Source organism: Tenrec ecaudatus, chromosome 9, assembly GCF_050624435.1.
Source record: "Tenrec ecaudatus isolate mTenEca1 chromosome 9, mTenEca1.hap1, whole genome shotgun sequence".
NCBI lineage: Eukaryota > Metazoa > Chordata > Mammalia > Afrosoricida > Tenrecidae > Tenrec > Tenrec ecaudatus.
In genome coordinates, this window is record NC_134538.1 from 140,147,086 (window position 1) to 140,163,115 (window position 16,030).

The window sequence follows — 16,030 nt, forward strand, 5'->3', positions numbered from 1 at the left end:
GCAGGACCTGAAGGTCCAAATAAACTGCATGAAGAAGTGACCCAAATGCCCACAGTCTCCACACCTGTCACAGTATCTTCCTTCTCCCAGTCTGTACCTGTGGCCTCCTGGAGAGCTCCTTATCATAATTTAATTAAAGAACAGAAAATTCACGGTAGGTTTACGGATGGCTCTGCACAATATGCAGGTGCCACTCGTAAGTGGACAGCAGCAGCACTACAGCCCCTTTCCAGTATCTCCCTAAAGGATGGTGGTGAAGGGAAATCCTTCAAGCAGTGCACCTGGCCATTCACTTTACCTGCAAGACAAAATGGCCAGATGTGAGACTATATACTGATTCATGGACTGTGGCTAATGTCTTGGCTGGATGGTCAGGGAATTAGAAGGACCATCATTGAAAATTGGTGACAAGGAGGTGTGGGGACGAGGTATGTGGATAGACCTCTCTTAATGGGCCAAAAAAGTAAAGTTAATTGTATCTCACGTGAACGCTCACCAAAGGATTACCTCTGAAGAGGAGGACTTTAATAATCAAGTGGATAAGATGACACGTGCTGTGGAGACTGGTCCTCCTCTTTCCTCTGCCACTCCCGTTATCGCCCAATGGGCACATGAATAAAGTGGACATGGCGGCAGGGATGGAGGTTATGCATGGGCACAGCAACATGGACTTCCACTCACCAAGGCTGACTTGGCCATTGCCACTGCTGAGTGCCCCATTTGCCAGCAGCAGAAGCCAACATTAAGTCCAAGATATGAGACCATTCCTCGGGGAGATCAAGCAGCAACTTGGTGGCAGTTTGATTACATAGGACCACTTCCATCATGGAGGGGACAGCGTTGTGTTCTTACTGGAATAGACACCTACTCTGGATATGGATTTGCCTTCCCTGCATGCAATGCTTCTGCTAAAACTACCATTCTTGGACTTACAGAATGCCTCATCCACCAGCATGGCATCCCGCATAGCATTGCTTCAGATCAAGGAACTCACTTCACAGCAAATGCAGTGTGGCAATGGGCCCGTTTCCATGGAATCCACTGGTCGTATCATGTTCCTCATCATCCTGAAGCTGCCGGCTTGATAGCACGATGGAATGGGCTCCTAACGACACAATTACAGTGCCAGCTAAGTGGCAACAACTTGTGGTGCTGGGGCAATGTTCTCCAGGAAGCTGTATATGCTCTAAACCCGTGGCCAATATATGGTGCTGTCTCCAAAAGCCAGGATTCATGGGTCCAGGAACCAAGGGGTGGAAGCTGGAGTGGCACCACTCACTATTACTCCTAGTGATCCCCTTGCAGCATTTTTCCTCCCTGTCCCAGCAACCCTGCGTTCTTCAGGCCTGGAGGTCTCGGTCCCAAAGGAAGGAACTCTCCCACCTGGAAACACAGCATGGATTCCACTGAACTGGCAGCTGAGAATGCCCCCTGGCCACTTTGGACTCCTCATGCCTTTGGATCAAAAGTTCAGGAAGGGTGCCACTGTACTGAGTAGTGTCATTGATCCTGATTACCAAGGAGAAATTGGACTGGTGCTACATAATGGAGGTAAAGAAGAATGTCTGGAATCCAGGAGATCCCACAGACTGTCTCTGAATACTGATTACAGTAAATGGTAAGATACAGCAACCCAATCCTGACAGGACATCTAATGACCCAGACCATTCATGAATGAAGCTCTGGGTCATCTACCAGGCAAGCAACCATGGCCAACTGAAATTCTGGCCAAGGGCAAAGGTAGTACAGAATGGATAGAAGGTAGTTCTACCTATCAGTTATGATCACACATTAAATTACAAAAGCAAGGTTTGTGATTGTCAGTTTTATTTTCTTTATATGTGCTTATTGAATATTTCCTTTGTGCATGTATGATGCACCAGATACAATTCAGTGTTTTCATTTATATGTATGATAAATGTTTGATGTTAGGTATAAGTGTGATTTCATTAATGTCTGAAAATTGTATATAGCTAAAGAATTGTGTACAGGTGTCAAGTTGGCAAGGAATGGACTGTGATAGGTAGGTTTATTGTGCCAACCTGGCCAATAGGAACATGTGGGATTCATAAGGTCACAGTTTGATTGGAGAGCAAAGAGATAAATGGCTCTGCAAACCCCGCCCCTCTCTCTCTTGCTCTCTGGTGATCAGACCAGTGTGGCTGCCTTAGCGAGTTCTTTGCCTCAACTTATGAGCTACACTACCTGTGGGACACCCAACCTATGGATCGTGTTACTAGAGCTCCAAGACCTGTTTCGCCACACTGCTGGTGTATACATCTCTTGAGCTTGGGATTGTCAGATTCTGTCATCTGGCTGATTGTTGGTGACCCGACCTGCTGTTTGCTGCCTGTGGCTGCACTGCCTGCATTGCTCTGTGGAAGACTCAGCTGTCTGCTTCCTTGACCTTGGAGCCAGCAGCAGACCTGGTGAGTTGAAGGACTTTCAGTATATTAACTGTTTCATGGAAGTGAGTTCAAGTGAGCCCTCTGTACTTCGGTGTGGACTAATTAGCTGTTATATTCCTTTGTGCTGTAAATATCTATCCATATATATATATTTAAAAAAGCATAAGTGTCCTGGTTTTGTTTCTCTAGAGAACCCTAACACAGAACCTCAAGCCAACTAGGACCCTTGCCTGAGTAGCACTTGGTTCCCTAAAGTTGTCAGTGGCTGACCATTAGGTTTGTCTTTTGATTTGCTCCCAGGGAAAATTGAACCATCAGCTTTTCAGTTTGCTATGGTGTACGTTAATCCTTTATGCCACCCAGGGACACCAGCAGTAACAGAGTAGAACGGAAAATAAATGAATCAAAGCTTTCAAGATGCTAGCAAAGATCTGCCCATGCATGTTTCTAGGGTGTGCTGGGATGTAAGGGTAAAATGAACTCAGGAAGAAGAATCCACTTGGGAAGCCCTGGATGAGAGGACGAAAAGGGTGTGAAGGAAGCAGAACCTCAGTTGGCGGTATTTTTTTTTTAAAGGGTGTGACTCCTTTTCCCACGGAGAAGATTCCATTGTGTATTTGTTTCTCCTTTCTTTGCCTCTCTTGGCTCATCAGCAGGGGTGGAAGCTCAGACAAAAGGAGACTCCTGTAGCATCCTGCTTAAGATTCTCCGCATATAACATTTGGTTCTCAGCCCATTTTTGTCAGGCTTCCTAAGATCTGAAAGCAATGCATAAAAATTCTCAGGCACGACAGTGAACTCTCCAGAGCTCCAGACTGGAATTTACAGCCGCCTGCAGACATCTCCATCTGCAAGTCCTGCGGGCAACGCCAACTCACTGCGTCCCAAACCAAATTAATGACCCTCCCACATGACGGCTCCCTCTCCAGAGTCTTCTATCTAGGTTAATGCCATTGCCAGTTTACCAGATATCAAATCTAGATCTCAGTTCTTTCATTTCTTGTCCCACGCTCCCCAAGATCAATCTGCTGCCAATTTTTGTGGCTCCACCCTGCTGTGATGTTTTCCCTTCGCTTGTTTTCTTGATGGCCATTGTCCTCTCCAGGACGCATAGCAATGGCCTTAGAGCTGGCCTCTGGGCAGGCTCCCCTGTGTACTGCAGCTCCACAGGGCTCCATTTGCCGGGGCTACGCTGGAAATGATGTGGTATTTCTGGGAGTCCTGGAATGGGTGTCCTACTCTCCCTGCTTCCAGCTTCTCAGAGCTAATCCCATTCATTTTCTGAAACACAAATTTTCTCATGCTGAAAACCTGGGACTCCCCATTGAAGCTACAGAAAGCCCCCAAATGCAGGTGCACCCATTTCCTTTGCTAAGGTGTCTCTCCAAGTGTTCTGAGGTCTGTCAAACCACACTGAGCGACAGGCCAAACTCCCAAAGATATTGTGTACTTTTTACAGCGGTGGCTCCGGGGATCGTTCTCCTCTCCTCCTTTCTGACCCAGTTGGAAGGTCAGCTCCTCAGCACCGCAGTCTTGATTCCATTCATCGGGCTCTTAATTCTAACTAGGCCCCACTTGGATTCATTTTTACCTGTCTTTCACCAGTGTGGAAATACCCAAGCAGCCGCCAGTGAAAGCAGCACAGGTATACTTGTGCTTATTTACTAATCTATCCAGGGCAAGTTCACCTTTCTCCCCGCGGGATGTGAACTATTCACTGAAAGATTAGTGAGAAAGCACACAAAGACCCGTGCTTACCTGGCTTGTTGGTATTCCCCGTCTGTCACCCAGACTTCCCAGGGCTTGAGCACAGAGATATTGCATTGCAGGGCGAAGTCTCCAGAGGACGTTGACTGTTAACCAGTCTGAAAAGAATCTTCCGGACTCTGTGTTTTTATAAAATGGTGATTTTTGCCCAAGAAAGCCAAGCCACAGTTAGAGGCTTTATTTGCCATGGACGCAAACAGTGAGCTCCCTCTGCGATCCTGCAGTAAGTACACTGTTTAGAGTCCCTTACAGCTTTATTATTCCAGGTGCACTGAGACCATAAGAGGCCTTTGTGGACCACTGCTATAAATATCATTTGTTCCCATTAAGCCAAGTCTATCGTGTATAGGTTGATTGTCTAAATTTATGAGGACTATTTTAGAGGGTAGTAAATCAGGTAATAGATCAAACTTTCGGAAGCCTGAAAACGCAGAAATCAACTCTTTTATAATTCGAGGGTGTTTTTTCCTGGAGCTCACCACAGTAGATGCTTGTTCATTTTCTGTCTTGCAAGATGCCGCAAAAGGGAAACCGAGGGGTTGGAGAGGAGGCACGGATTAACCTGGGCATAGGGAGAGGCAGCGCAGCAAAGGGAAGGAGAGGGAAGCCATAGCCCTTGGCCATTATCCAAACAATCCAAATGCCAGCCATTGACTATCTCCATAGGTGAATATTGTAGGTAAAATTGTGAGAAAGTTTAGTGCTTGGGAAGTGTCAAAAAAAAGAAATTTAAAAACTCTGATTGAACGTGTAAATTCCCTTTTCAAGATAATGTAATCTATGGACGATTGAAGTCTGTCACTTAATTTCAAATATTGCATGCTTTAGACTGATTTCATTGTAATCGTTAATAATAGCTACAGGAACTAAAATAGGAATTCACTGAGAAGATAAATTAACAGAGAAAGGCATGTTGTTAAGCTATAGTACTCAACTTTCAGACAAAAACAAATGTGGTAAGAACCTAGGCATCTGTGGAGTATTTTCTCAGTGATGTTGGAGTCATTTGAGAGTCTGGAAATCATTGTAATATTTTAATCTATGATTTATTCTTGCCAGTTTTTTCCCCATGAGAATTTGCTCAAACGGTGGCCGTGCTTGTAGTGTACGACAAATGGCCACAGACAAATTATTACTCTCTAGAAAATATTTATTGACACTTGTATTTTCTTTCAATCATCTGACAAATAAACATAGTATGCAAAATACAGTAAAATGCACTCTTCCCATTTCAAATAAATATTATTTTACTCTTGTAAAAAATTTAATCCTCTGTGTCACTCAGGTGGTAGCTAAATCAGTGAAATAAAGCAAAAACAACCACTAGCTAAAGGGTCGCGGACTTGAAGGATTCTCCCAGCATCTTGCGAGGAAGAGGAATACTGCGCTCTGCAGAATTAAATTCAGGCTGGGAACCTCTCCTCAGGTGGAAAGGCAATGGGTGCTTCCTGTAAGAAACACGCCCTGTCCGAAAAGGTCTCCGTTTTAAAGCGAAGCAAACAGCATCACTGCAGTCTTCGAATGAAGCGACGTGTCAACGGCTTCTTTCCTACTTCCTAGAGACCACGCTCCCTGTGAACGGTCATTTAACAAGCTGATAAACTAGCACGCTGCTGTCCCCTACTTGCCATGCCTTGATTTTTCAAAATCAGTGGTTAAGTATTTAAACAACCAGTTACCTACGCAGTATATATCCAAGACAGATTTTTACAGCTCTTTCAACGGGAAAGGCTAAAAAATGTGTTATACAGGACAAAGGTATGCTTTCCCCAATTGTTATTCTTAATATTTATTCATAATGAAATGTATTGAATGACATGGCTTCACACAGACTCATACACATAGATCCCTGATCTGCTTAAGACAGTGTTAGTATCTCTTTTAAGTGGTAAGGATAAGTAGTAACAAGGAAAAAAAAATCACATTTAGGTAGTTGCCAACTCTTACATACACAGAATTCACCGGCCAAAGACTCCATCACCAAATAATAGGAGTCATTAGTAACGTCTAACTTCCCGTGTCAGCAGTTAATTGGTACTTTACAGACTAATGAGCTATTGGAAGTAAATCAAACTTTGCTGTAGTTCCGATCCCACCAGGCAGCGGGGCCCGTTTTCGCATCGCCACAAACGCTGGCCGAGTGACCAAGTGACGCCACCTCCAACTGTAACTGCATTCAGTAACGGAAGTCAGGCGAAGGCTACCCACGGAGCACTGGGTCTTTCCTCCGCATGGTGAAAGGTCCTCCGGGGTCCTTGTGCGCCAGGCTGGTGGCTTATCAGATGAAATGTTTCCCTCCTTCACTGCAAGGGTAGACACCTCTATGGCCGATCACTCGTTCATGTCAACACTTTCATTTCTACACATTTCTGAAGCACCTAAGTGCAGGCTTGAAAATTCACGAGTCCAAGGAAACAATCGTATGGGTTCCTCCCTTGACATTCTCTATAACTCCTCCATCTCAAAGTGTGCGTTAAAGCTGTTCCCCACGGAAGCGTGTTCGAATATCCTGGACGGGCTGGGTTTGAAGAGCTCCACCGAGTGACAGGACAAGTGCTGGGCGGTGTCATTCTTCAAGGACACCATCTGATCTGCCCCAGGCTCCCTTCTATCATAGTACAGGGCCCAGAGCAGGGTGACGGTGAGGATCATGGCCAGGATCTGGGTGACGCCAATGGAAATTCCCAGAAACCTCAGCACCTGCAGTTGTTTGGTTCCTCGCAGAAAGGAGTACATTTTCTTCCCGCAACCCTGCAAAAGAAATAACACCGCCGGGCTTAGTTTGGATGCATGACAAAGAGTCGAAACTAGTTGGTGAGGATAAACACTCTCTATCAGTTAATGGAATCAAGTGACTCGACGGATGACGTTTAAGGCAGTGATGCTCAAAAGCCACACCTACAGGCAGCTGGAGGGATGATGGCAGTGTGCAACTTTGCCAGAGCCCCTCTGGATGATCACTATGAGCGTATTCCTCCTGGTGGCACAGTGGTTAAACACTCGGCTTCCAACCAAAAGCCCAGCAGTTCAAACCCCACCAGCCACTCCGTGGAAGAAAAGACCTGGTTATTGGCTCTGATGAAGTCTGTGACCCTAGGAAGTTCACTGCGGTAATCTACTCCGTCTTACGGTGCCACTGTGAGTCGGGACACAACTTGATGTACGACAGTCCTCCAGAGTGCTCCCTGCAACCTGGAGCTGAGAACCACCACTGTAAAACAGCCCCCAGATTAGGAATCTCTTCCTGAGGTGGCGCAGTTCACATGCTCAGCTGGAGCAAGACTGGGCTTGATACACCCTTCACCGGGGACGACACACACACGCGCAGGGGACTGCAAGGAGTCGGCATGGACTCGGTGGTAGCAAGTTTGGTTTGGTCTTGACAGAGTTGACGTCTCAGAACCCCACAGGGGTAGTTCCACACTGTCCCATCAGGTCACTAGCCGGACTTGATGCGTGGCAGTGAATCTCTGGAACGAATCGTGCATGATGGTTTACACTTTCCAAGGAAACCCTGAGCACTTTTCCTGAAAGTCAAGATGCTAATGCCCAAACAAGACCAAGAGTCAAAGTGTAGGTGGATTTCCGAATGCTCTACTGGCCTGTATCCACAGATTGGGGGCCGCAGAAACAAGCATTTCTGTGGCACTGATTCTACGAGGAACCGGAAGCATTCGAAGGTCAGAACCGCATCCCAGTTCGCCAAGCATCTTTCACTCAGAAAAGAGCTGCATCAGACGCCTGTGCTTGTCTCAAAGTCTACTGACTACTCCGAGGCGGTTTTCCTTGAGGAAGTTTCCACGGAAACTCGGTCACCGTCACCTGTGCTAATCATCTCAGATCATTCAAAGGCCCAAAGAAGACAGCTTGGCTCCCCTACCTACTGTCCTTGCGGTGGTAGGAAATGCTTGGTCAACTCTTCGCTGTAAATAGTAACGCGACCTCCCGATCAGAGCAAAGGCACGCAGCCTGACATTTCCGGGGGACTATTTGAAGGCTTGTCAGGATGCCTCGTTTCACTGGTGGAAATTATACACTTTGAAATCATTCTCTAATCTATCGCCAAAAGGAGCCACTCCCATTGGCAGCACTGCACAGTTCCTCAGCACTCCATCTTCACCGGCCGTGCCCCAGAAGGAAGCAACCTTTTCTCGTGCTTGCGAAGGTGACAGAGGAATGCCTCGAGCTGCCCCTAGCTCCAGTGTGGACACTGCTGTGATTTCTGTAAGGGATTTCTACAAAGACCCTGGCTCTCCAATAGAAACCGCTGTGTTCATCACCAGGGACAAATGCACCATCTTCAGCCCTGCTCTTTCCAGAAGAGAGGAAAGGTCTGATGGCAGCAGATCATGGGGTCATGAGCTTTAGCTAGGTTGACCCCGAAGTTCTCCACTGGTGACAGAAAGCTCTTCAGGGAAATAAGTGCTTCCGAAAAATACAGTCATAATAATCACACAGTAGCAGTAAAATTCACTGAGGATGGTCTCCTCTCTTAAGAGCAGCCTTAACTAAACCCACGCACAGGAAATGCAGGAGAAAAAGGCACCGTTGTGCTACAGGGCGGTTGTTTTACTCAGTCTTCACAAGATTCTCAGTGGAGCATTGTGTATTCACGTGATGCCCTCGAGGGTCAATTCCAACTCACTGGACCCTAAGGAGGTTTCCAAGAGTATAAATCTTGACGGGGATTAGACAGTCCCCAAGGTGAGTTTGAACCTCTGGCCTTGCAATCAGTAGCACAATGCCTAACCCCCAGTGCCACCAAGTGATCACAATTAAAAGACTGGACTTGCTGATCACTTTTCATTGGGTGCCAGCCCAGCTCAGGGAGCTCAGGGAGCACGCTGTCCCTGTCCGAGGGAGTAAACTGGCCGCAGGTCCTCCTCTAAACACCTGCTTTTCACTGGGTTGTTTCCTGCATGGCCAGAAACCAAACTCACCTCCAGCGAGTTGACTCCAACTCTAGCGACCCTGTGAGTCAGGGGAGAACTGTCCTGTGGGCTCCTGAGACTGTAACTTTTTGTGGGAGTAGAAAGCCTTGTCTTTCTTCTCTGGCTCTGGTCTCGGACCAACCCCCAGGGCTCCCTCTAGCAAGGTGAAGGGCGTAGAAAAGCAAGCAGAGGGAGACACCGACCCACTCCTTGAAGCCCAGACTGGACAAACCTGCCTTCAGTAAGAACAAGGACTTAAACTGTAAAGCTGCACCCTCCTCTCTCATCACCGGCAACAAAAGAGACAAATTAGCTGATTTGAAATTAAACCACGGATTGCTACTTTACTTATTTACTTTAATAAATGCCTGAGCAAATTACTGTTGTCATTGCCCTTATTGTCATTAGCAGGCATTGTTCACCAGAGATTTGCGTTTAATGTGGGCCAGGTGTCCTGATGGCTTCGTTGGCAGCACCTCGATTTATCCTAGAAACTGCGGTGAAGAGCTGGTGCTGGGGGTCGCCGAGTCTATCCAACTCACAGAGACTCCACATGGCAGAGAAGAGCCGCCCCTGGGGCTGACTAGGCGTGCATGCTCCCAGGGGCGCATCGCCAGGTCGTGCTCCTGCGGAGCCTCTGGGTGGTGTGACTGAGCACCCCCGGGGAAGGTCGCTGTTATTCTTTTAACTAATAAAAATATTGACGTTTACGAGGGCTAAACCTCGACGGATACTCGGCTCTCTTCTCAGCCGTCGCTCAACAAGGATGAGTCTAGAGCACGGGCTTGGGTCGTGTCCCTCCCGAGCTTAGTGATTATGGGCAAGGCACTTAACCTCCTGAAGTCTTTCTTGTCACACCTGTATGATGGAGACAACCATACTGTCCCTTCTTCGGGGACATGCTTTCATGTTTGAAAGAAGTCAACCTTGACCTGGGCTCATACAGATGTACATTCTCAGAACCCCCAATTAGGGTCTCTATGAGTTGCAATCAACTGAATGCCTTCTCTATGGAGAGGCTCCAGGGTTCAAACTGCTGACCTTTGGGCTAGCAGCCTAATGCTTAGCCCACTGCACCACCAAGGGCCTGTTATGAATGAGGTCTCTCCAACAAAACCAACAGGGCTCCTTTGAATGAGATAGTGCATATGTAAAATACTTGCTAGTAAGCATCATATATATATATATATATATATATGGCAAACCAGCATTTGCTTTCCATCTATTTGCTTTAGATCGGTTCTCCCTGGTAGTACAGACTGCAAGCAGGCACACTTTTAAGGGCTTCCTAAATGGCCATTTTTTTGGGTCGCCAAACAACCCCCTGACAAGGGCTATTATCCCTTTGTCACATATGATAAAAACTGAAGCCCAGAGAGGTTGAAAACATGCCCAAGACCTCAGTGCTAGCAAGGGACAGATGGTGGTTTCAACGCAGAGACCTGGGCATGGAAGCCATCTTTACTTCCGACATAGGAACGTCACTAAAAGGAAAACTCATTTCTACAAACGTCCCTCCCCTGACTTTCAGGACACTCGGCCCTGTCCATTGCTTCTCCTCCTACAACACAGTGTCACCTTCTCTAACAGGCTCCAGCCCCCGTGCCCTGTCGTTGGCTGCAAGTACTACCTCACCTCTATGTGTGGTCTTAGCCACGCCTTCCCTGGTGCCTTCTGATGAAGACACCTGTGTACGGTGCTCACAGCCCTGATATCGCTCGCCAGGTCCTCCGCAGTGAAACCGTGGTAGATGAGAACACTGCCTTCGAGGCGGAGACCACGTCTTCCAGTTCTTCTGCACCTAAGCCGAACCACAAAGGTCTCGCCCGCGGCAGGCAAGCAGAGGTGATGTCCGTTTGGGTGGGGTCCTGAGGCCTTGGATGCCTCTTTCCCTTTCCCTCTCTTTCTCCCCACTGGCTGGGGCCTGGGGCAACTAGGGACAACGTGGAAAACAGACATCTGTGAAGATGGCATTGTGTCCCCATACGGGGCCCCTGTGTGATCTTGTGGGCAAGAGCTGCCTGGCAGTTGGGCTGACTGGTCACCTTATTCAACCTTTTCCAAAAAGAACTCACTCCTTGCCGTCGAACCAATTCCAACTCATGGGATAGAGTAGAACTGTCAGTGTGGGTTTCTGAGTCTGTACATCTTTCCAAGAGTAGGCAGCCTCAGCTCTCACCCTTCCCTAATGAACACACGCAAAACCTTGGTATCTAGGAGTCTCTCATCAGTTCCGTGTGGCCTACGAGACTTCTGCACAAAGAGTGACTGCCAGGCCCTTTAACATCCGCATATCCAAAGAGAAACTAATCAAAGCCAAATCGACGCTCAAGAAATGGCTTCTTCATCTCTCTAGGGTCCAAGTGCAACACCTATCCGGCATCCTTGTAGGTTCCCTGTCACTCAAGGCCACAGTCAGTTCATCACCTCGTCCTGCTCCCTGTCCCTCTGGTCCCTGGGCTCTCACATCCCTGCCCTCTGTCCATCCTCCTGGCTCCTGCTTGGGTACCAGTTGATGCAATTGGTCCCATGGACTGCCTGCAGTGCTCCTTCCTGGCTTCAAGAGTGGCTCCCCTTCAAGTCCCCACCTCAACTCTGCGGGAGCAACAGAAGGCTTTTTTTAAACTCGAATCTCCTAGTGTTACTTGGTGAGTGATTCTCTCGGGCCAACATATTGCCAGGGCTTTGAGAGCAACAGATTCTAAAGGTAGATTCTAAAGGTAGACTCTCTATTCACAAAGCACCAGAGGAAAAGGTGTTTGAACAGTGAACAGGCAAGGAGGAACTCGTGGTTGCCCAACACCAAGGCAGAGAGCAATATACCTGGAGCGCCGCAGGCAAGGAAGGTACACGGCCTTGACTAGATCAAGCCAAGCTTGAAGATAAAAGGGACCCCCACCCATCCACCTGAAACCAAGCCCAAAGAGGTCCGGCAGAGCTTTGAATGAGGAAGCAGGTATCAACCCAAGTCGGGTTACCTGATCTGCCAGTAGTTGTCGCGGAGATAATGAAGCAAGACATGAGACGGGAGAGGATGCCTTTTACTTGACAGACGAGAACCCCGTGAACAGAACTTCTTGGGGCGATGCCGTCCAAATATCCACTGTGGCCAAGAGCTACCTACTGTTTACTTGCCGGGCAGGAGGCTCAGCATGTGATCATCTGAGGATGTTCCACTATTAATAAATCAGAATCCCGAGTCTACTCTACCTTAATAAACCTTCCTTTCAGAGTAATGCTTCACATCCCTGAGTATGTTTGCCTTTCTAGCTGTCAATGACTCATGGTGTCAGGATAAATCCATCCACTTAAGCAGGGCAGGCAAGGATCTTTATGGGACCAGCTCTGCCCTTCCCTGTCCCATCAACACCCCTCCTCACATCCTGTGGGCTCTCACACTTCCAATGCTAAGTCTGCACCATTGCTTCTTTGCTAGGAATGCCCTGTTGAAGCTCCTATCACTCAGATCAGCACTTACCCATCGGTTAAGATTTCTCAGAGACTCTAGAAACCCCCAGGATGGACCCCCATGACAGTGTTCTATCTTCTACCTCGGCAGAAGTAGCTGAGTCCGAAAGAAAGCTAGTTGACTGCCACCTCTGTCAGGCTGTTGGACTACAGTGACTTGCAAGGTGTTATGCTGGTGCAAGCTCTGCGGCCAGTATTTCAAAAATCAGTCGTGTCACTCAAGTCAGGCGGGATTTGGCAGAGCTTCAAGACGAAGACAGGCTAGGAAGAGAGTCCTGGTCATTGACTTCTGAGAGTTTTGTTGTTAAGGTGGGATGGAATCGGTTGCAACTGACAGAAACACTGCCCGGTGCTGTGTCATCCTCACAACTGTGGTCAAGTGTGAGCTCTGGGTTGCATCCACCTCATCTTTCACTGTGGTCCTTCTCCAGGGACTGGTCTCTCCTGAGAATGGGTCCAAATTACGCGAGGAGTCTTGCCAATTCATGCTTCCAAGGGGTATTCTGACTGTATTTCTTCTAAGATTTGGTACTTCCAGCAGGCCACGGTACTGTCAATATTCTTTGCCAGCACCCTGATTCAAACACATCTTTCTTATTCAGTGTCCAACTTTCAGATGCACATGAGGTGACTGAAAACACCATAGCTTGGGTCAGACGCATCCTGGTCCTCAAAGTGGCATCCTTTCTCTTCAACACTTCAGAGAGTCTTGGGCCAACTGACCCAGTGAGTTACAAAGAGTATAACTCTGCAAGGGAGTAGAAAGCCCCAGCTTTCTCCCATGGAGCAGTTGTTGGTTTCAAACTGCTCACCTTGCAGATCGCAGCCCACTATGTAACCTAAGCACCAGGGGTCCTAACCATACGAGAAGCTATTTATTCTTCCCAATCCTCAGTGTCTTCCTCTCCAACAAAGCCAATCTCCATCACATCTCCCCGTTTGCTCAACATCTGCAAAGTACTTACCAGTACCTACAATTAAAAATCAAAAGGTTTACTGTTGTTTCCTGCTTTCTTGCTGAAAGTCTGCATCCTTAACGAGAGTAAGGGATGTGAGAAGAGCGGTTCCGTGTTCAGTGGTTTTCGTGGCGTCTCCGGCCTCTAGAACAGCCCAGGAAGTCAGTAGCCACTCAGCAGCAACAATTTGAACGAGTTACTAGGAGGGGGCCAGGCTGGGGGTCAGAGATGGTTTTTCCTCTAAGTTCAAAACCTGTACTTTTACACAAGTATGTAACTTATTACAGATATTCTGAGAAGCTCTGTGCGAATTCTAACAACATCTCTGATGGGAATTTTTCTAAAATGTGCAATTGTTGCGATATTTCTGCTGCCGTTTTTCACAGGCTTCAAATGTGTCGTAAAAAATTACTGGGCCAAGGACCATGTGGGCCACCAGATGGTAGAGAATGATTTATCTCCTTGATTGCAGCATACGAAAGCCAGTTCTTATCTCAGAGATTACAGACTATAAAAGATAAAGGGGACCTTGAAGTTCATCTAGTCCAGATTCGTTTTTAATTTAAAAACCCATTCTACACCAGCAATGACATGGTTATCTGACCTTGACTTTAATATTTTTAGTGATGAGACACGCACTATTTTACAGCACAACCTGTCTCACAATTGGACAGATTTTGATGAGCAAGGTCTTCCTTCTATTGATTCAAAATTTCCTTCCTGTAACTTCTGGCCCTCGGAGCAACAAAGAATAACTCTGGTTCCTGTGTTGAATTTATGAACTTTAAAATGCCTACAGACATCTAAAATATTCCCTCTTAGTTTCCACTACTTCAGAATAAATATCCCAAATACCTACTGCGATTCCTCACATGTCTCTCCTTCAAGAACTCTCCTCTTCCTAGTGGATGATCTCTGGACACAGTGCAATTAGGAAACATATGTTCTCCAGGGCAGAGTGGAATTAAGTCTTATTTTTTAATTATGACTTTAATTGTACATGTCCCATGAAGCAACTAAATGATCCACTTTTGCAAATCAACTATGCATATAATTATGCATTATATCATTACCAATACCAGCATCTGTTATTAATTATAAAATGCAGAAGCAGATTTCTTTGATATAATGAATCCATATCTTACCAAAATTGTGTGTCAAAAGAGTAGCTCATGACTGACAATTCCCGCTTATTACTGAAGATAAAAATACTCTGGATGAATACACAAAATATTTTAAAGATGCTTTGGACCATCAGTTTTCATAGGCACAATACTGTGGTTCCTTTCTATTTGACCATTTATGGAACCAAAAATATAAGACTGATGAAAGCAAAATATCCCATTATAAAATGATGTTAGTGAATGAGAAACATGACCAGCTGAACATACTTAAGCCACACCAGTAAAAGAAAATTATATTTTTACAAGGAAGTTTTGTTAAAACATTTCAACTAAAATGAAGACAGGGAACTACCAGAAATTCAAGCTGAATTCCAGAAAGGACTTTGAATGAGGAATATCATTGCTAAGGTCAGATGGATCTTGACTAAAAGCAGAGATGAGCAGAAAGATGTTTACCTATTCCACTGACTGTGCCAAGGCTTTCAACTGCCTGTGTGGGCCATAATCAACCACGGATAACCTCGGGAAGAGTGGGGATTCCAAAACACTTAACCGTGCTCATGAAGAGCATGTCCAGACACCCAACTCACCAGCATGCTGAGAAAGCAATTCAAGAATTTGCACTCCGCGAAGAACAAGGCATCAAGATTGGTGGAGGACTCGTTAACAGCCTACAATACGCAGATGACATAACCTCGTGTGCGGAAAGTGAAGTAGACTTGAAGTACCTGGATGGCCACAGATGTGGCAATCAAGGAATTAAGTGATGCGTTGCCCTGGGAAAAGCTGCTCCGGAAAAAGCCCTTTGAAGTGTGGAAAACAACAGGTAAATACTTTAAGGGCGAGGTGAGCCCGACCCGGGCCATGGCATTTCATTCACCTCCTATGCACGTGCTAGCTGGACACCGAATTAAGGACGGACGGGGAAGAACGGATGCCTTTGAACTGTGGGGCTGGCAAAGAAGACTGCATACGCCACGGACTTTCAGAAGGATGAATTCAGCTGCCTTGTACACAGAAGACTCCTTCGAAGGCGGGAAGAGGTGAGCAACGATTTCATCTCCCACACTTTGAGCATGTTGTCAGGGGAGACCAATCCTCGGAGAAAGAAATTATGCTTGGGAAAGTAGAAGGTCCATCTAACAAGGGGGAGACCCCGAATGAGATGGGTGGACCTAGTGTCTGCAGCAGTGGGCCCGATGAAGCAATGGATGTGAGAGTGGCACAGGGCCTAGCAGGGCGTCCTTCTCTGGTTCTTAGAACTGACCCGATAGCATCTAACAACCACGTAGTCACACTGAAGGCATCCATCCATATTCAGACTTTCGGGGGAAATCTGAAAATCAGTTCATATTCTGCCATTTTGTGAAATATTG

At 46.8% G+C, this 16,030-nt stretch overlaps 1 protein-coding gene across 2 annotated transcripts in view; it reads right to left on the reverse strand.

Annotated features, from left to right (window-relative positions):
* Positions 1-5,316: 5,316 nt before the first annotated feature.
* The window catches only part of TSPAN12 (tetraspanin 12), a 62,762-nt gene continuing 52,048 nt past the window's right edge, over positions 5,317-16,030 (reverse strand). For both annotated transcript variants that reach the window (XM_075558603.1, XM_075558604.1), the window contains exon 8: positions 5,317-6,926. In XM_075558603.1, the coding sequence (XP_075414718.1) occupies positions 6,621-6,926 (306 nt within the window). In that variant the 3' untranslated portion in view covers positions 5,317-6,620. The remainder of the gene's footprint in view (positions 6,927-16,030) is intronic.